This window comes from Puma concolor, chromosome A2 (genome assembly GCF_028749965.1).
Source record: "Puma concolor isolate L17-30 chromosome A2, mPumCon1.1.hap2, whole genome shotgun sequence".
In the NCBI taxonomy this organism is placed as follows: Eukaryota; Metazoa; Chordata; class Mammalia; order Carnivora; family Felidae; genus Puma; species Puma concolor.
Genome location: NC_141668.1, coordinates 139,639,263 through 139,659,983, shown reverse-complemented (window position 1 = coordinate 139,659,983; position 20,721 = coordinate 139,639,263). Strand labels below are relative to the sequence as shown.

The 20,721-nt window shown below is 41.1% G+C and overlaps 1 protein-coding gene and 1 long non-coding RNA gene across 15 annotated transcripts in view; one reads left to right on the top strand and one right to left on the bottom strand.

Annotated features, from left to right (window-relative positions):
* LOC147583563 (uncharacterized) overlaps positions 1-12,307 on the top strand; it is a 28,793-nt gene extending 16,486 nt beyond the window's left edge. For 8 of the 12 annotated variants that reach the window (XR_015248323.1, XR_015248316.1, XR_015248327.1 and 5 more), the window contains 2 exons: positions 13-849; positions 1,101-7,449. This is a non-coding gene — a long non-coding RNA (uncharacterized LOC147583563). Of the gene's footprint in view, positions 1-12; positions 850-1,100; positions 7,450-8,065; positions 8,244-8,286; positions 8,920-9,879 lie in introns of those variants that run through there. The other 4 variants (XR_015248318.1, XR_015248322.1, XR_015248319.1 and 1 more) reach the window with 4 other exon arrangements.
* ADAMTS9 (ADAM metallopeptidase with thrombospondin type 1 motif 9) overlaps positions 1-20,721 on the bottom strand; it is a 163,238-nt gene that overhangs the window by 54,882 nt on the left and 87,635 nt on the right. For all 3 annotated transcript variants that reach the window (XM_086697656.1, XM_086697654.1, XM_086697655.1), the window contains 2 exons: positions 19,469-19,630; positions 17,190-17,366 (listed from right to left, as the gene is read on the bottom strand). In XM_086697656.1, coding sequence (XP_086553782.1) covers positions 17,190-17,366; positions 19,469-19,630 — 339 coding nt within the window. The remainder of the gene's footprint in view (positions 1-17,189; positions 17,367-19,468; positions 19,631-20,721) is intronic.

Sequence of the window (20,721 nt, the reverse complement as noted above, 5' to 3'; positions counted from 1 at the left end):
TTGCCTCTCAAGGTTATAGGTGATGATTATTTGTAATCTGACATCAGCAGAATAATCTTGCAGGAAAGAGGTGGAGATGACAGAAGGACGCATGCCCTGTGCTTACCCCGGGATTATTCATGAAGGCGGTCTGGAACATAGGGGATAGGAGGTGAGATATTTGTGCCAGGTCTCAGCTGTTGCAAAGGTAAGTGAAGAAGTCTCTGAGTGATTTCTGGCAAAGCTACAGCTGAGGGAACAGTGACCAGAATTTCTTGGCACTCTGCAGGCAGACTGTGACTGGAGGTTACCTGGAGATGTCATTCTTCTAGAAGATGACAATGCTCAGGAACACCCACTCATGATACTACAGGGCAGTCAGGAACTTCTTCCTCCTCCGAAAGAACTAGTCTATCTGCCATTCAGTCATTTAAAAGACACCAGGACCAAGTTTATTCCATTGCCTCTTCCACAGTCTTGCTTTCTCTGTGTATCTGGACCTTCCTCCGTTGGCGTGGCACGAAAGGAACATCTTTACATGCCAACATGTCCAACATCTTATACTGGAAAACTTACAACTTTTTTTGTTTTTGTTTTTGTTTTTGTTTTGGCAGGGGTGGGGGAGAAGTAGTTTATGTAATTAGTTTGCTTTCCGGTGGATACCAATGCCACCCCAAAACTGAAACGTGCATACATATTTGAGTCTGCATCCAGAGAAACATATCTCAGCAGGAAGGAAAAAAGATTATCTTAACCATTGTTGAATTAGACGCTCATCCTCCAACTTTGCTTTGCTCTATTGGGAGTTCAGATCAGACCAAGGTGCTGTTAAGGCACTATTCATTCGTGTTTCTTTTCTTAATTTTTAACGTTTTTAAAAATTTTTTATTTTTTATTTTTTTATTTTATTTTTTTAATTTTTTTTAACGTTTATTTATTTTTGAGACAGAGAGAGACAGAGCATGAACGGGGGAGGGTCAGAGAGAGAGGGAGACACAGAATCCGAAGCAGGCTCCAGGTTCTGAGCTGTCAGCACAGAGCCTGACGTGGGGCTTGAACTCACAAACCGCGAGATCATGACCTGAGCCGAAGTCGGACGCTTAACCGACTGAGCCACCCAGGCGCCCCAAAAATTTTTTATTTTTTGAGAGACAGAGACAGAGTGCTAGTTGGGGAGGAGCAGAGAGAGAGGGAGACACAGAATCCAAAGCAGGCCCCAGGCTCTGAGCTGTCAGCATAGAGCCCGACATGGGGCTCGAACCCACGAACTGTGAGATCATGACCTGAGTTGAAGTGGGACGCTTAACTGACTGAGCCACCCAGGCGCCCCTCATCCATGTTTCTTTTCTTGCTTCTCCTCCTGCTTATCACTTGGTAAAGAAATGGCTCCAAAGCACCATTATGAAAGGATCAGACAAGAAGAAATAAAAACCAGCTAAAACATAAATGGCTATTACGTGAATGACGTGGCATTTGAAGTGGCTAACATTAGGTCAATGGTTCTATGTGAATTTAAATTATTCCTACACCACTCTGAGGTGTACTCAAACGGACATCCAAGGGTTGAGTCAAAGAGGGTGGTAGGTATGAATTTGGTCTTGGAATCATTCAGACCTGGTTTGACCAGGGCTGTCTCTTCCTTTGTGATATTATGCAAGATGCTTAACCACGGCAAGCATCTCTTTCCAGTTCTGCTCAACAGAGACATGAAACGACGGTGAATAAGCAAGCATCTCAGTCTTAACATGTCCAAAGCATAAGCCCTGGTCCGCCTCCAAAAATCACTCCTTCCTAGAGTTCTCCCCATCTCAGTCAATGGAAATTCCATCCAACTTCTGCTTATTCTCTGCCCAATATTTGGGCTCATTCCACCACCTCTCTTTCTCTCATAGCCTGTATCGAAACTCTCAGCTAATCCTTAGGTACTACTTTAAAAACACATCAGAATCCCACCAATTCTCACCGCTTCCACTGTGAACATCTGAGCCACTCACTGACGGGCTTCTCCCATGTGATTTACTGCAATGGTTTCCTAATATTCTCCCTGCTTCCAGAACTCTGTTCCTCGAGGAGCTTCCTCTAAATTCAGAAGCCAGCATCCGTCTTTGAAAACAAAGTCACGTTCCCACTCAACTCCTCTCCCCACAATGGTTTCCTACTTCACCGAATGTAAGCAAAAATCATTCCAATAGCCTAACCCCTCGATCCCCATCCCATGATTTACCTCTACGTTATACTGCCTCAATCGTATCTCTAATTTCATATCCTACCACCCACCACCTCTAATCCAGCCATGGTGGCCTCCTTACTATTGCTAAGATGTGCCTGAAATACACCTGTCTCTAGGTCTTAACCCAGAATACTCTTCTTCTTGATATCCACACAGCTTACCTCTGTTTAAATCTCACCTTCTTAATGGATACCTGCCTGACTCCTTAAATGTACAGTTCTCATCCCCCCTTCCAAGCTATTTTCCTCTTCTCTAAGAATTTTTGTCTTTTTTGTTCACTGCTATATCCCCAGTAGCTAGAGAAGTGCCTGGCTCATAAAAAAAACATTCAAATACTTATGGAATATGCAAGTGAATGCATGAATGAGTGAATGAATAGCATCTCAAAGAACCTAGGGCCACTTATGTCTCAAGAATTTTTAAAGATTAAGTCAGTATCCTGCACAATGCTCAGTTCATTGTAAGGACCAAATAAATAACTATTGTGCTCTCCTATCTCCTGTGTCTACTCAGTCCAACACTGGGGTACCTCAGTGGCTCAGTCAGGTAAGCATCCGATTCTCAGTTTTGGCTCAGGTCATGACCTCATGGTTCATGAGATCGAGTCCTACATCTGTCAGCATGGAGCCTGCTTGGGATTCTCTCTCTCCTCCTCTCCCCCACTTGCTCTCTCTCTCTCTCTCTCTAAATAAATAAACTTTTTAAAAAAGAACTAAATACTGCACAGGGGACACCTAAGAGGAAGGTTATGTGAGAATATAACACAAGACCAACGGCAAATGGCAGAAGCTAGGAACTCAGAATACTACTCTGCCCCTGCAAGGGCAAGACTATTGTTGAAAGTCAGCTCTAAGCCTTTGAGACCGTCTTGTACCCCAAGCGTCACATAATGTTGTTTCTCACCCCCAAAGATATCACCTCAGAATGATACTTCTCCCATGTGGAGAAAGGTAAATATACAGACTGAAAGCAACCTATGAAGAAATGTATGAACACAAAGGGGTTCTATGTAGGTTGGGTATTTTCTATCTCCATGCTGGCTGGAAAGATGTAAAAGCAAAAAACAAACCAAAACCAAAAAACCTCCGAAAACTCACACTTGCTATTCCCAGTAATTAATTAATTAATTAATTTTAGAGAGAGACAGCACGCACAAGCGGTGGGGGCTGAGAAAGAATCTTAAGCAGGCGCCACATTCAGAGCAGAGTCCGGCACAGGGCTCCGTCTCACAACCATGAGATCACGACCTGAGCCAAAATCAAGACTTGGATGCTTAACCAACTGAGTCACCCCGGTGCCCACGGACTTTTTTTTTTTTTTTTAAGTTCCCTTCCGTTGAAGAAAAGGCCCTCAAAATATACAATATACAGGGCTGCCAAAGCAACACGGAGTCCTGAGATTTCGTAACCGTAGGGCGAATTCGATAGAAATCAATCACTGCCAACGTCCTGCACACCTTCCATAAACCAGCCACCACAGACTGATTAAGTGGTGTAGCTGTGACCCAAATATTAGGATCAGGTTGTGTTCAGAAAGCCCTACTTCTCTTAGTCCAGCAGAAGTTTCCTTAAAAATGTATCAATTCCCATCATCCTAGGGTGCCATAAATGTTCAGGGGGAAGCCAGGCCCTTTCGGAGCACTGGCTGGGGAATTCTGGGTGACCAAGCCTAATTCCGGAGTTTTGTTTTGCTTTTTTTTTTGAAAACCATTCAACACCAAGTGAACTGTCAAAATTTTTCTGTTTAAAAATGCAAATATTCAGCTCCCTCCCACTTTCGATAAGTAAGGTAAACAAAACTAGGAACCTGGCTGAAAATCCTTGGGAAACATTCCAAAACTAAGGACGCAGCTTCAATGGATTTTTTTAAAAGCAGAGGAGAGCTACACTGGTTTCCATTTGTGCAGGAGCTAGTTTCTTGCGTGTGTCACAAATCGAAAATCACTAGTTCTAGAAATTTTGAAAGCCCTACCAGAGAGGAAACAGGAAAGCATGGGGCCTGGGAGTCAGTCAGGTGGGGCTTCAAGAATTACTGATCATATGATGTTGGGAAAATTGCTTACCTCCTTCCGGAAGCTCAGTTTTCCCACCTGCAGAATGGACCTTATTACATCCATTATTACGTAATAAGGTCCATTCTGCAAGGATTTTATGATAATTAGTAATAACGCACAAAAAAGCACCAGGCCCAGGGCTTGGCTCACTGCAAATGCTCAGTAAATGGGGGTCGTTGCTATTATGTCTCCACTTCCAGTTAAATTATATAAATATAATTAGGTTTATAATTTGGATTATAATTAGGTAAAAGGCAAAAGTCAATTTCTAATTTTAAAGTCATTTTTACATAGTCCATTGGTAATTTAAAGTTCTAGATAATTCTGGAAGGTGGCACTCACTTGTCTTATGGAGATCTCTCTTCTACATCGGGCACCAGTGTCCAGATCTTCTAATAAAATTTTCTGTGGCATTCCATCAAAAATACATTAAACATTGTGGGTCAAAAACAATATCTCATTAGGACTTAGATCCTACCAGAAAACTTCTGAGGTTGATAACAGTATCTTGGGGCTTGTTGTGCTTGTCTTCTCCTCTACTGACAGATTTCTTCGGTCTAAAAGTTTTGGAGTCAAAATAGTGTTTTGTGTTTAGTGTTTATGTGGCCACTGTTTTGTGACCTTTTTGAAGGAGAAGTACTGAGATTGATTTTCATTCTAGGACCAGGAGAGGCATCATCTAAAATGTTCTCTGACCCACCATGCTCAGAGTTGAGCCTGCTCTTCGGAAGGTATATTCGTATGGGTGGTGTGGAGGTTGGAGACACTGCATTTGCTTTCTGCTAGAGCACGGAAGATTTGCAAAGTGGCAAAGGGAAGAGGAGAGGTAGAGCTTCAGAAACTTTCTTGCTCAGAGGTTCATGCGCTGAAAAGCCAACTTAATGCCACACATCTGGAAAAGCTGATCACCTACGTATGGCTTCCTCTTAAGGATTTAGAAAAAACTGGTGGGAAATAATTGAAGGCATTGATGGTGAAAACCTGCTGATCTCTACAACGTAACAATTTATCTTTCCAGAAAGGAGGAAGGAATTTTATAACTTTTTATTTTTAATTTTATAACTTTAAGGACTTCTCTGACTTAAAAAAATGGGAATTTTGTATCAGACACATTTGGGAAATGCTGCAGTCTATACATAGCCCACCTAATGCCCATGAGAATATGGAAAGAGAAGTTTTACTGTCAGAGATCCATAGAAATGCAGGGAGGAGGCAATATCACCGCCCAGGGGATGTGGCAACGTTTGAAGACATTTTTGGCTATTACAACCAAGAGGATGGTTGGCATCCAGTGGGTAGAAACAAGGATGCTGTGTGACATCTTACAATGCACAGACCAGCTCCCCAACAACGAAACTACCTGGTCCCACACGTCAACAGTGCTGAGACGGGGGTATCCTGATTCACTCCTATTCACAACCCATACAATAGTTTCTGCACCTCTGCCTTAGTCTCTAATTAGAAATACAATCTGCTACTTCTCTGATCAAATGCAAATGAGGAATGAATCCTACTTTTAAAAAGTATCCAAAAGAAAAACCAACATGTTCAACTCTGACACACCAATTCCTAGATACAGCCGGACTATGACACATGTGCAAATTCTATCGTGGATGAGGGAAATACTGATGCCGGAAACACAAAGTTAAAAGCAACTTATAAGTATGAACTATCAGTGCTACCAGAACAATCCAAAGGTGTGAGCATGGCAGAGTAGCCCTTTTTAGAAATGCCCATCCTCGCGTGTGCCTTTGTTTCCAAAGTTGGTCACTCCTGCCAGAATCGCTATGCAGAATGTCTACGCGTTACATTGAACACATTTGTAGACATTTATAACAATTCTCCCTCCCGACTTCAAAAAAAGAAGGAGGGACTCTACTCATTGGTTTGCAAATTCAGTCTGGTAAGACAACGTTGAGGCCTCATATTTTCAGCTCATCCTTGAAAGTTTTTGACTGACCTTGATGGCTTCCCGCAATCCCACATAATATATAATGGAAAATTCAACTCTCTGGAGAGAACTGTTTTCTGATAGCTAGCCAGTGACATTCCTTGGGGCTTGCATCTGCGACCCTGAGTTTGACTTTTGCTGAGGAGTCCTCCCCTCTCCTCACCAGATGTCTCTTTAGGGTTTCACAACCTTGGTACTATGTCAACATCTTGGGTGAGATAATTCTTTGCTGTTGGGGGCTATGCTGTGCCTCGCAGGATGCTTATCAACATCCCTGGCTTCCATTTATTAGATACAAGTAGCACCCCCAACCCATTTGAGACAGTCCCCAGACATTGCCCAATGTCCCCAGGGGGTAAAAATCACCCCCAGTTGAAAACCACTGACTTATCCTAAGGTTTTCAGAAAGTCCTTCAACAAAATCTCAAAACGGAATTGATTGTAACTGATTTAATAGCCATGGTGGGGCACAGAGAGCTTTTTCATGGAAGGAAGTGGTAAAGGGCCTGCTGAACATCAATCCAAGATCAAGGTCTTAGGCTAAAAGAGTTGGGAAGTCCTGGTCTCCAGAGAACGTGACATGGACAACGTGAAACCAATTCCCACACACAGCAATGACTACAATGAACAAACACGCTCTTTGGGACAGCACTTCCTCCCTGACATCATGTCCCTGGCCTGCCACCGCTAAGAGTTCCTGGATATTTCACATATGATTAAAAAGACAACCAATGAGAAGGAAATAATGATTTCAACAAGAAAGGGCACATTGTAATGCAGAAATAGGTGAGATGGTTGGGTGAGGGCTTTTTATTAAGTGCAAGGAAAATAAACACGCGTTTTTAGAGGAAAAAAAACAAACAAAAGGACCACAATCCTTAGTTTTCAATGGAATCTGGGCTTTACTGGGGAGTAGTAGATCTAAAAAAAAAAAAGGTGAATCTGCATACAACCAAGTATTTTACTGGAATTTACTGGTACGACTTGCTATGAAAGTCTGGGTTTCCCTGGGAAAAAGAGGAATAAAAACCACACCATTCCCAGGGGCCTTTCATTTTAGTTGCATGGGTACGAGGGGGCCAAGGGAAGAAGGGAGATAGAGACAAGGGGAAGAGAAAGTCATGGGACATAAACCAGTGAAAAACTGAGAAAGATTTTTACTGAGCCCTGGCTACAGAACTCACTTTTGTTATGATGTGCTAGTGGAAATCTGAGAATAAAAATAGCTTTCTAATATATGTCAGAATTCTTATAAGTCCTGGAATAAATCCAGAGACCTACCCTTCACTTCCTTGTGAAGTAAAATACACACTCTGAACCTATTTATGTTTAAGTAATTTTAACAATAGCTTATTTTGAAATACATCAAACTTAAAGATTGCAAGACCATCATGAAGACCTCCCTTATCCCCCTTATCTAGGTTTTCCAACTGCGAACTATTACAACACCCCCCTCTATTTAATAATGGCGTGTATATATATATATATATATATATATATACATACACACACACATACATATATATACATACACATGTGTATATATGTATGTATATATATGTATGTATATGTATGTGTGTATATATATATGTGTATATATGTATGTATGTGTATATATATATATACACACACATATGTGTGTGTATATATATATATATATGTATATATATATACACGTATATATTGCTTATACACATAATGTCCCATCAATGCAAGGACACTCTTCTACATAAATGCCATACAACTCCCCAAGTCAGGAAATCACTGTTGATACACCACCAACATCCAATCCTATGTGTTTCTTTTTAATTATTCCCTCATACAGATTAGCTCTTAATTTTCATATTTCTAGGCCAATGCCATAAGGATTTCAGCTCCTGAGTAGTGGGCTCATTCATTCATTCATCCATTTCAAAATTGCTTATGGTATGCCCACTTGGAGTAAGGCAACAAGCTTCAATGGCAGGCCTGTTCAGCCCAAAGGAAATTAAGGTTCGGGGAAAGTAAATAAATGATTTGGTTAAAAGGTTTTTCACTTGAAATGTGGTGACTGTATGTGTTCCTTTGTCTTAGCTAAGAAGAAGCAAACGAGCCCACTGTTTTTTTTTTCTGCTACGTCTTCCCTCTCTTCATCCCACACAGCTCCCAAACCATAACCAAGTCTTATCATCCAGCAGCCACGTGGACAGAGGAATACAGTGGTTGGGACGATGGGGGGGGGGGGGGTGAAGAAAGGAACAGAATGTAAGGCCAGAACTCAGAGTTGATGACTGTCCTACCAATGGGAATAGAGGAAACTCAGCGTTGCTCAAGGAAGAGCTTAGATTTAGCCCAAGAACCAGTTGGGAAGGTATCTCAGTGCGTTTGATGTGTTTTATTTCAACCAGAGAGCTGTTAGTGTGAAATCACTTTTTAATACATTTTAATTTCATCATTTTTTTCATAATTCCCTTGTAGGGAAGCAGCAGATTACATTCGACAACAAACCACATCACCACACGCATCTGCAAATCCCCCAACTGGCTTTAACAAAACCTGATCTATTGTCCTGTTACCTATACATCCACTGAACACAGAAAACACTTAGATTGACTACCCCAAGTTATTTCATTGCTCTTTGCATATTAAAATGTCAGAAATATCACCCAATGCATGTTTAATAAATAAATGAGGATGCTTTTTTCCTCAAAATCTTCTAAACCCAAATTTTACTTTTTACTTGGTTTAATTTTAAGAGGAACAATTTTCTCATATTCCTCCCTTCAGAACTCTGAGCAAAATTTGTTAATGGCTCAGGAATTCCAGAATGTGTCAAATCGTTACAATTTGGGGGAACAGAAAATCTTAAACTTCCTCTTTCCACAGAGGTTGCATTTTACCACTTCACCAACTAAAGAGTAAGATGAGGGAATTATATCTTGGTTAAAACCTGGGGCTTGAAAGGCAGAACGCCCCAGGGTCAAGTCCTGACTCAGCCCCTTCTCAACAGTGCGACCTAGACCCAACATGATGCTAACTTCATCAAGTAGAGAGGATTAAATTAGACTATATGGGTGAATTGCTTTGTAGAACTCCTAGCAAAAAGTAAAGACTCCAAAATACAAGTGATTGTTATCATAAAAAAAAAATCAAAGCCCTTCCTATAATTATGGCAAGAAATGCATGGCACAAAATGAAGTGAAGGGAGAAACAGCTCTTTTGTGGATACCTGAAGCTATCAGTTCATCCACTTTCTGAGATCCTGAGAACTATTTTACTTATTTCCCATTTCCCACGTATGCCGCCAAGCTGCGAGCTTAAGTTAATAAGTGCTTCTTAAAAAGATTTCACCTGAGTGGTTTATAGTTTAATTCAGATGTCACTCTAAAGGAAAAAACAAACAAACAGCTATCTGGCCACTGGGAGAGAGAATTGATGACATCATCGTTCAATCTGCAGCCAACGCTGTTGCACACATTTTAATTTCAAGGCGGGGGTGTGTGTCAGTATGGTGTACGAATGTGAATGAATCCATGAGGGTTTTCTTATCACTGGGGAGGCTAAGTTTTGCCAAGTTAAATGATGAGAGCCACAGTGGTGGAGAAGACATTGCCTCAGCTCTGATTCTTCAGAAGTATCTTTCAAACACAGCCCCTTAAAGCTAATCTGCTCAACCTTTACCTACAGGGCTCAGTGAATATGAAAAGCTGCCTTCCGGAGACTTCCTTCAAAGAGGGAATGATCGCTTGGAATTCAAGCTTCTACAAGGTGACTACCTGGTGTTTTCCATTTTTGTCTTCTCCTAAAAAGCATCAATCAAGCCTTGCCCTTTCGGCCCACTGAACACATAAACACTCTTTTTCCCTAACTGAACTTACTGCCACGATGAACTTGAACTCTAAGACGCACAAGAGGAGAGTTGTTTTAACAGCTGCTTTTACACTGAGGCTCTGGAGTTACTACCCTCAAGACAGCTGGTTCTGATAAGCCTCTCTTCCCACTGTCCTGTTTTTTCTAATGCCCAGCTGTCAGGGAACACCCACTGAAGTGTTCCAAAACAAAGGCACAAAACAGAAGAAAGGCAAGAGAATGGTACTCATTTGGATGCAAGGGCATCCTACACAGGGACCCTTTACGAGCCGACACAGGGTTTTTCTCTCCAACTTGCTTTTGTAAGTTTACGGATTTCTCGGCTAGTTGCGGATTAATTGCTAAAGACGTTGCCTGAGGTTGCCTTGTCCACTATGGTAGCCACCAGCAGCAGGTGGCTGTTTAGATTTAGAGTAATTAAAACGAAATACAATTTAAAGTGCAGTATCCCTGTCGCACATTTCAAGTGCTCCATATAAGCCACATGCAGCTAGCAGATTCCATGCTGGAAAGCAAACAGAGAGAACATTTCCCTCACTGTAGAGAGTTATTGGACCGCACTGGCCAAGACATACGCTCTTTCTAAGAGGGGAAAGGGGATGCAGATCTGGTAAGAATGATGGTTTTGTCCGTTGGGCCTGTATCAATTATCTTCCATACTACTTCCTGTACACTCTTTTCTTGGCTGCCAATGTTCCATTTTCTACATTTTTGGAAGGGGCGGTTGTGGTCTTTAAAACAATCCATGAAAAGGATCTCACTTCAGAGGAAACAAAACAACAGGAAGCAAAGGTGGTGGTGTGGCAATCCCCACGTTCTAGATGTTTTTATTGGTGATCATCAAATAACAAAGGGGAAAATGGACCTCGGCCAGGGCTTCCCACGTTTGGGTGGAGGCTGAGGACCCTGACAGAGAGAGAGATGGAAAGCCAGGATCTCTGCCTATCCTGGCTCTCAGACCACGGACCTCATGCCTGGGTTATAATGTTGCGGTGAATAGAAGAACACTCTCTGATAAGAGGTTTTTACAGGTTCTGTGTCATCAGCCAGGGAGCGTTTATCACTGAAAATGATTGTGTAATTGTACATTTAAAAGGAAAGGTAGGATGGGTAATTTTTATTTAATGACCAAAGATCATTAGCCGCTGTGTGCTAATGTACAATTACACAATACACACAGACACACACACACACACACACAGTAAGAGCAGTCTGTATTTTTATATTGATGGTTGTAATGAGGCTGCCAGGAAAAAAAATTGTCAGTTCTTTAATTACACGTATAATTGGTTTGATTCGTTTAACAACACATTTTTCTTTCTCTGCTAGAATAGCTCCGACTTGTTCACTGCTGTATCCTTAGCACCTAGAACAGTGCCTGGCTCACAGCAGGCACATAAAAAAGTATTCGCTGAAAAATAAATGGTGACCCGCCTCCCCCTCCCCTTTTGAAAGGAATGACCTAGAACTGTTTACTCCCTCTTCGTAAAATCAATCTACCTCAACTGCCTTTACTAATCAGGATTCCCTCCTAAACAATTAGACGTGGACTCAATCTCTCGCTCCCACTGTACATTCCAAAGTTTTCATTCCTTTCTGTTCCAGAAGGACAACTCGCTGACGTGAGTCAGTAAAAGGACCTACACTCCTCCTCATGGTCTAATAACTCTCCTACCCCTGTCTCCCCCATCTTCGGACTTTTTAAAACTGTAAAAATAGAAATCTGTCAAGCTATCAGGACATATCAGCTGTCAACAATGGGGGGAGAAAAAGCTAGTTAAGTTTTATCTCCAACGAGCTAGATGCAGGCCAGTGTTTTGCTTGTTTTGAACACATCTGAGATGAGTGGGTTATTGAGTCTTAATCTACACTGAATTTGGGTATTTTGTAATTTCATATGTTACAATGTTTTGTTTAAAAAAGCCTTATTTTTCACTACTTCGTATGGATAGAGCCAAATAATGTGTTTCTTATTTATTTTTTAAAAGGCACCAGCAGTGTACTGAAGATGTGTCCTCATCAGTGAAAAATCTTTTTCTTTATAAAAAATGCATATGCATTTAATGTGACATTCCTGATGACTAAAATCTTTATACTGTCCTCCTAATCTGGCTGATGTGATAACTTTAAAATGAAAGAGAGATGTTCTGCCATTCCTGAAACATAACCAGCTGAAGTGTTTACAAGTGCTGGTTATGGGAATTTACCAATAATCGTAATAAATGTGGATTATTCTGTTGCTGGAGTCAAATGGATGATGTTGCTATTAGCTAAATAACGTGGAGGTTGATGGAGTCTGACTTTTAGGCATCTCCTTTATTGAATATAAGTGGGAGTTTAAAAAACTCATTCTGAATACGGGCTATTTCTGTCGGACTAGGCAGGATCAGTACAGTCAGTATACTGTTAGTGAAGTCTTAACACTATAGTAGATGATCAGGTATTCAAATGCATTCATAAAAACACCACCCTCCTGGGGTAACATGGGGGATAAATATGATGTATATTTGCTTAACTTGGCTTGGTACACAGAAAATACTCAGGAAAAGTTAGCTATCATCATCTGCTTTGGAGAAGTTATCTTATTTATTTGGCACCTTATAGAAACTCCAAACTCACATACATCTGATTTTGGTCCTTTTAACTCTCAGTCACCATACTAAATTACACGTAAAAAGGAGACTCAGGGGATGTGAAACCAATAGTTATCAGGGATCATCTTTATGATGCATAATTTTTTGAAAACCGCAGGCTCTCTTAAAACTTCCAAGATTATTTTGATCATATTTTCTTTATTTAATAAGAAAGAAATTCCTTCTGAAATGTATTGCAGGTGAACCAATAACAAAATTGACAAATGCTCAAGTCTTTTATAGTTATCTGAACACAAAGAATAAAGTGTGATCAAATTTATGCACATTAGGTTAGTGTTTTCCTGTACCTAGCTCTTTTTACATGTTCAGGACCATTTCTTTTAATCGCTTGTTTTGTCTTCTGGCTATATTTTATCATTACCTACAAATTCAATAAATGGAACATTCATATTTCATAGCTGAGACTCAATGAATCAGGACAACAGTATTAGAAAAGAAAAAAAAAACCCAAAATATTAAGCCTCATATATTTTTGTTTATATCACTAGGCATCATTTCCAATTCAAAATTCTTTTTTAAGTATCCTTTTAAAATACACATTTTAAACTATCCAATTACATAGAGTTTACCAGTTGGCCGCTCAGATTGGGGAGAGGGATGGGACACTGGGGAGAGGGATGGGACACGTTGGAAGGGATTTACAAAATTAGAATGTATCTTTTTAAAACCCAAAGAAACATACACATGAATTTCTAATTCACATAGCCTATTTGCCTTTACAATCTGCTGATAAACACTGATTTTTAAACATTGTATATAAAATTAAATAACATGGAAAAAATAAATATGCTTTATTATATAAACACATAGAAATCTGTACTGCTCAAAATATTCAGACAATACTAGGCTTGGCTGCATAAAACCGTATTCAGAAAGTTTGGTAGTGATATTTACAGTCTTTATTTTTGCTAGAGATAGATGCAGCGAGGTGATAAAATACTGATGTCAGACATTTTCTCTTCCTACCTAAGGAAGCTGCAAACTTTAATATGAAAATGAGGTAGACACAAATTCATAAGTTGGCCAGGCAGAAACAAAAGCACAGTTCCTTCATGAGCTCATAAATTCTCATTATTCGGGTCGACAAGCGTTGTTCCAGAGCACCTAAAGCAAGGCTCAGAGAACACTTTTAGGTTTGTCACGAAAAAACCCAAACAAGCAGTTTCTCCTAAGGAGAAGCACAGGGTCCAAGATGATGAGCAAGCAGATACACGGGGCAACGCAGAAAGGAATGTGACAAGACCAGCTGGGAGAGCTGACATCACCTGCAACCTTTGTTACTTGAATTCTCTCCATGGATCTGCTGACTGGAGAATGCTGCGGATTTTTAAACTACCTTCTGCTGTGGTGTGACAGTATAGAGCTCTCTTTCTAATTTATCCGCTAGTCATGGGACGTGTGCGTTCAACCCCTCAGGCCGCTCCCACAAGCGGCAGGAGCAGACTGGAAGGCATTAGCAGGGTGCGAACCTGATTTAGAAATCAGAACGTTACCAAGTAAGAGTGGAAGGACACATTTAAAAGAGGACAGAAAAGGCTGAGCTTTTGGAGGATGTTTTTCAAAATCACGATTCCGAATCTCCAATGACAGGAGCCAGAACTAAGGGTCTAAGACGGGTTCTTAAGCCTACGTTCACCGAAGCTTCATTTTAAGAGACACTGGCAGGCCATGCTAACATGATGTGGCTTTTCTTTCCTAAATATTGTTCCTTAGTAACAACTGTTGAATGAGGCTATCTCCATTTTGACCTTGGAAAAGGCCTACTCCACACGGCCGCAGCTGATTCTGGACACTATCGCCAGTGTGTGAAAATCTGGGGAGAGAAAGCAATCCTACTGAAGGACTAATTGCTACTCTTGGTCTCTAATAAATGGAGTGTGCTTTCTCTTGAAAGCAACATGTTAGCACCTCAAATATACTCTTTGCTGTTGTTAATTTCACTGTCAGTTACAATGATGAAGCACCATGGGAGTGGTTTTATGGCTATTAACACGATTCTCTGAGGTATGCTTAAATTTAGAATTGCCTAGAAATTGTACCAAAGCATCCATGAAAATCGACATAAAAGTGAAATCAAAGTCCTACAGTAAGAATCTGAAAGACTGCCCTCACACACATGTATTTAAGTAATATATTATAAACGTATCTATTTAAATAGAATGCTTTTGATTTCACTTTTTTTTTTTAAATCACAGCTAGAAGCCTTACACAACTGGCCTTGCTCCTAGATTGTAGAGGCATTTAAATATATACTTGAACAACGATCACTTTATAAAGGAAGCACTAAAATCATAGAGGCAGCAAAAATATTTTAAAAATCCATGTATTCTTGGGGCGCCTGGGTGGCGCAGTCGGTTAAGCGTCCGACTTCAGCCAGGTCACGATCTCGCGGTCCGCGAGTTCGAGCCCCGCGTCAGGCTCTGGGCTGATGGCTCGGAGCCTGGAGCCTGTTTCCGATTCTGTGTCTCCCTCTCTCTCTGCCCCTCCCCCGTTCATGCTCTGTCTCTGTCTGTCCCATAAATAAATAAAAACGTTGAAAAAAAAATTAAAAAAAAAAAAATCCATGTATTCTTTTCTGTGAATGACACAGCACTAGAAATCTCTCTTCTTTCTTTTTCTCTCTGTGTTTCAGAAAATCGTGTGCAGGCCTGAGAAGAGTAACTACAATAAAAATCTTAAAATTTTCAGCTAAAGTAGCAAATCATAGTTTAAAATTTAAGCATTGAACTCTTAAAATATCTGTGGGGGAGGGTGGCAATCTTGTGTAAAAAAATTTGAGGTGTATTTAGAAAGCATTCAAGGAGAATGGCAGTGGAAACCAATATAACATATATTATATATTGTATATAATGTGTACCCATACACGTATACTATGTATACAGTATATAATATATTATTACATTACTATACATTATATATTATATATTAAATATCTCCTGACCTCTGAAGGTCAGGAGATTTTTTTTTTTTTTGGTCGAAATTAAAGAAAAAGAACTTTTTTGGCGGGCTAGAGGTTTTGAGACACAACTCTGGGGTGGTGTTGCTGTTGGATGAGCGAACAAGGTAAAAATATAATGGGCTCGAGAGGGGAAATTTCATGAAAAATAATACGTCAAAGGTGAGTTAGGGAAGTTGGGAGTGCCAGAGGATGTTCCTGACATTCTATAGCCATTTCTGATCTTTTTCAAAATGTTCATTTTGGGAGGGTGCCAGTATTGCAGACAAAATGCTTCGGGTGAAGATACATCTGACTCAGAGTGGCATTTCTTAAGCTCTTGAAGGAAAGCCTTGCAGCCCAGCTAAATAGTTCCAGTAGAGATGATACTCTAAAGTTTTCTGGCTTTCTACTTCATACTAAGTACAGTGCTTATGTAGCTAGGTTCTACCTGCAGACATGATCTCAGACCCTGAAAACCCTGATTCTAAGAGGCATCGACAGGTATTAGACATTTCACTTCTGTTAATCTGTTCTTCATCTGGTTTCAGGAATGGTTAAGACTTTCCCTCAGAACCCTATGCAGCCAAAAAGGCTTCTGGATATGACTTCATATAATACTAAATTCCGATTCAGTGCAATCAATGTATTTACAGAAACGTTTACTCTATTTACATGAAACAGCCCTAACGGCTCCAAAGATTATGACACAACTCAGCCAAAGAATTGTTTTGACGTAGCCAGCCGACCTTCTGTTTGCCAAGAGCCGCCCCAGAAGTTTGCATAGTTTTTACAGTGGAAAACCTGTCTCACAATGTCAGCGAGCCCATAGCAAGGGAAGCCTCAGACTGATGCAAAAAAGCGCCTCAAACGGGCTTTGTGTCTTGGGGAGAGGGAGGGAACATTTCAGATGCCTTGAAAGGCAACAAGTCATGGAGTCCACTGTCGCTGGTCTTTTGCGTTGTCAGAATGATTTCAGTCTTTTTTTGTGGGCACAGGCTTTACGGTGATTGCGTCGAGAGTCGTACCCGAGTCATACAGAGGCAAATTACAGTCATTGAAGAAAAAAAAATTGGTTTGGCCTCAATACGCAGGTATCTTCCCCACAAAGTCAAAACTCTCGTAGCTTAGGAAAGGAAAGAATGTCTGCTATTGAGTTGTCTGTTTAAATCACTTTGGAGCTTAATAACTACATGAACGTATTTCATTTCTTAAAAAAAAAATCTATCTATCTATCTATCTATCTATCTATCTATCTATCCAGTCTTGCTTTTCTCAAAAAGGAAGCTACTTCTTGACATTGGCCCCAGGCCAATATGAGGTACATGTATTCTGTAAAGTCACTTCGGCAATACCACAAAAAAATTAATTCTCCTGTTTGTCAGTATGAGGACAATCACAGACCATAGCACAGTCCCGGGGATGCCCTTGGGAGCAAGACCATTGGCTGTCGCAGAGGAGTGCGACCCAGAACACCTTGGAATCAGGCATGTTAGTCAAATAGTTTGGTTAACGAACATTAAGAGTTAGGGCCGTACCGAACTCCAAGGGCCGTGATTCCAGGCAGCGTCTTGCGGACAAGCGTGTGTGTTACACTGCTCGCGATCTGGAGGCTTATCAAGGATTTCACAGCTCAGATCTGGAAACCGCTCACCGCTGGGCCGCTGGCAGACCACCAGTCTTGTGCGCAAGCCCCCACCGCATAGCTTTGTGCACTGCAAGAGGGGAAAATGATGCTGTGGTCACTCGGTCTGAACAGCCACCGACAAATTTTCCTTTCTTTCCCTTAAGAACAATTTCTTAACCAAATTCTATCACGGCACTGGTCTCTAGGCAGGACCAAGCTGAGTTACAAAAATTATTATATACGATAGACTGGAGTTCCCTGACTTAACGGTAGGCATCGTCGTCTCTTGAGTGCTTTCCTTCCCCTGTACTAAGCGCTGGTGTGGGCATTGTCTCGTCTCATCAGGAGGAGACTATAGTTATTTGCCCCATTTTACAAATGGGACAACGGAGCTTAAAAGAGGTTAATTAACTTGATCATAGCCAATTCGACAGTAAGTGACTAGGATAAGATTACAGCCTTTTCTTGGAGGTATACAGAGGCAAAAATCAAACCAATAAAAATCCCGAAACCACCCACTACCAAATAAAGGAAATAATGACTGAGCCAGTTTTATTTTCTGGCAGCTTGTAAGAAGCTGTTACCAACTTGTGGCTATTATGTGACTCCAACCTCCCCAGACCTTTACGACGTTAAGATATTTTACGCTATCTCCGCATCTCAGGATAATGATGATTTTCCCCAGGATGAATAAACAATGTGGAGGGGGAGACCCGAACTTCTGAGGCAGGAAAGAGCTGTGTTTCTTGGACGGCACTGCTGTGCTCACATCCAGGAACACTGACATCTGGCTTTCCTGCTGTGTCGAGGCCAGATCTCCCACAGAATTTGGAATGATCTGGTCTGCGCTGACAGCAAGCATCCCAGTGAATGCGTGTACTCTCCTGGCTTTGGTCCAATTACAGAAGCTTAATCACAAGCCCCACAGGACAGAACTCTGTGAGGAGTTTTGGGAAACCCACAACGCATGAGTCTCAAAGCCTGACTCCCCCTTCCTGCCTTTCGGCAAAGCCCTCCAGAACGGCGCACCGTCAACGAAAGTTAACAGAACGCTCCATTATGACTGCCTATTACTACTGGGTTATGTGAAACCGGGGACACGTGATTTGGGTTCTCCAGGAGCGTGGACTAACACGCCCATCCCTCTCACTTGTCTTTCTCCCCCTCTTGGCACTGGGGTCTGCAAGACGTTAACCTTCACGTTTTATTTTATAAAGTTGACAGTCAAGACAGAGCAATTCCACAAGCTTTAAGTATGTGCTCTCTCTGAGGATTCAAGAGTAGAGGTCATTCTTGGTCAATCAAACACAAAACAATAAGCATGTAAGCCCTCCACAAAAGAGTGGCTCAAAACCCTATTTGATACTAGTAGTCATCCTAATGATAAAGGGTAGTTGTAGTGAGGATAATGATGATGATTGTAATAGCAGCGAACTTTGGAGACTATATATGCTAGGTATTGGTCGTGCACTATCTCATGCAATAGGTCATGAGTTGGTGCCATGATTATTCCCACTTATAGACAAGGCTACAGACATTTGGTAAAGTTATATAATTTTCCCAGGTGACAAAGCTTGGAAGGGTCAGCACCGGGAATGGAATCCAGTTTTGTCTGGTGCAAATAGTCTATTGCCCCTCATTGGTCATTACTCTTAAAAGGTAACAGCTGAAGAATTTTATTACTTGATATTATAGAGCTAATTATTCCCGTCCACCATTAGAACGCATCAGCTCCGGTAGGAATAACAGCACCTATTCATTCTGGTTTCATCAAGGATTTGGAACACCAGAATGATTATGCCATGGGAACAAGCGTAAATTATAAACAGCCCCAAACTATGAAAAGGATGGTAACGTTTTCATGGACCAATTTAACACATATGTCCAATTACCTTAAAAGTGTCCCATTTTTAATCAGCAGAGGTTAACAAACAATCTAGCCTAGCATTTATCTGTATTCTTTCCTAATTTTCCTCTCCTATGTGTTTAAGCTGTTTCTCATTGGTAATGACTGTACTTTTAAGATGGTCTGGAATTAAGACAGGTCTCGTGGTTAATCCCAAATCAAGAAGCTCTCACCAGAATTCATTCTTCTCCCTTAAAATAGATCACGAACAACAGCACAGTTTGGTCAGCAAAATTACTCTGTGTTCTTTCCAAAGGAGGTACAAAAGGATGGCTCACTCTCACCTCTCCCCAGTTGCCATAAGCCCATTGAGGACAAGGGCCAGATTCACAGGCTCTTTGCTCATCGGGTTTTATCCTCTCCACGCAGTCATTTGCAGTGTATCCATTTTCGTCCTGACATACCACAACACGTCGCTGGGATCCACCAGCACAGGTACTGGAACACTGAACACATCAGACATCAGTCAACAGGTTAATCCCTACCTGGATCAACATCTCAGTGACCCAAAAAGCAGCTGGTTGGAAAGTCAGAGACAAATGTGACAGAATCCGTTCTCAAATTTCCCACCGTGGTCAAAAAGCCGTTATGAGAACTTCCACTCTGTGGGGTTGTTTAATGGGCATGCCTTATAAAAACCTGGAGGGCAGAAAAAGGGCTTCTCCCTTGCACACTTTCGGCACTCACGAAGTGTTCAAAAGATGCCCCATGTGTGATAATGTCTTCCAAAGCAATTCCATTTACTGTCTTCTTTTAACCTCTCTGCAGCTCTGAGAAGCACGGAGGTGTTAACAGATACCATAGCCTAATGAGAAACTCTTTTCTTTTCAAAATCCAAATGCTCGTTTAGAACCAACATTTGACTTCAACACAGAGGTCAAAGTACATGCTTAACGAGACACCACTGTTGAAAGTGAACTTCCGTATTAATTCATTCAGTTACCCAAAGCGTAGTGGAACGTCACTAAGACATCATTTCCTTGCAGGGAATGTTCCCGTCTCTCTCTTCAGAATAGCCTTGACTTTAGTGGCTGATAGCAGCAAGATTCGCTTTTTAATTTATTTTTTACTTCCCCAAGGACCTTAATTGGATTCCACATTGACAAGCCTCTCTTCAGGGGCACTTTCTAACGCTCCCTCTCTTGGTTGTCACAGAATTATGTTTGCAGTTCAGCTAATTTCCCACACAAGCTTCTCAGAGTTCTCTTATTTATCTACATCTTGAGTGGTTTTGTTCTTTCCATAATGTCCTTATCTTTTGAAAACCGATGTGTTTGCTAGTATCCTTCACTGTGACCCCTAAGTTGTAAAATCAGTTTGCCTATAAAATAACAACTTGTCCTCAAAGCAATGCAATTCCCATGAATTATTAAGCTTCCAACTGCACTGGACAATTTTTTTTTGTTAGTGCTGGGTTCTTTAAAAAAAATTTTTTTTAATTTTTATTTATTTTTGAGAGAGAGAGAGAGAGAGAGCGAGCGAGCAGGGTAAGGGCAGAGAGAGACAGAAACACAGAATCCAAAGCAGGTTCTAGGCT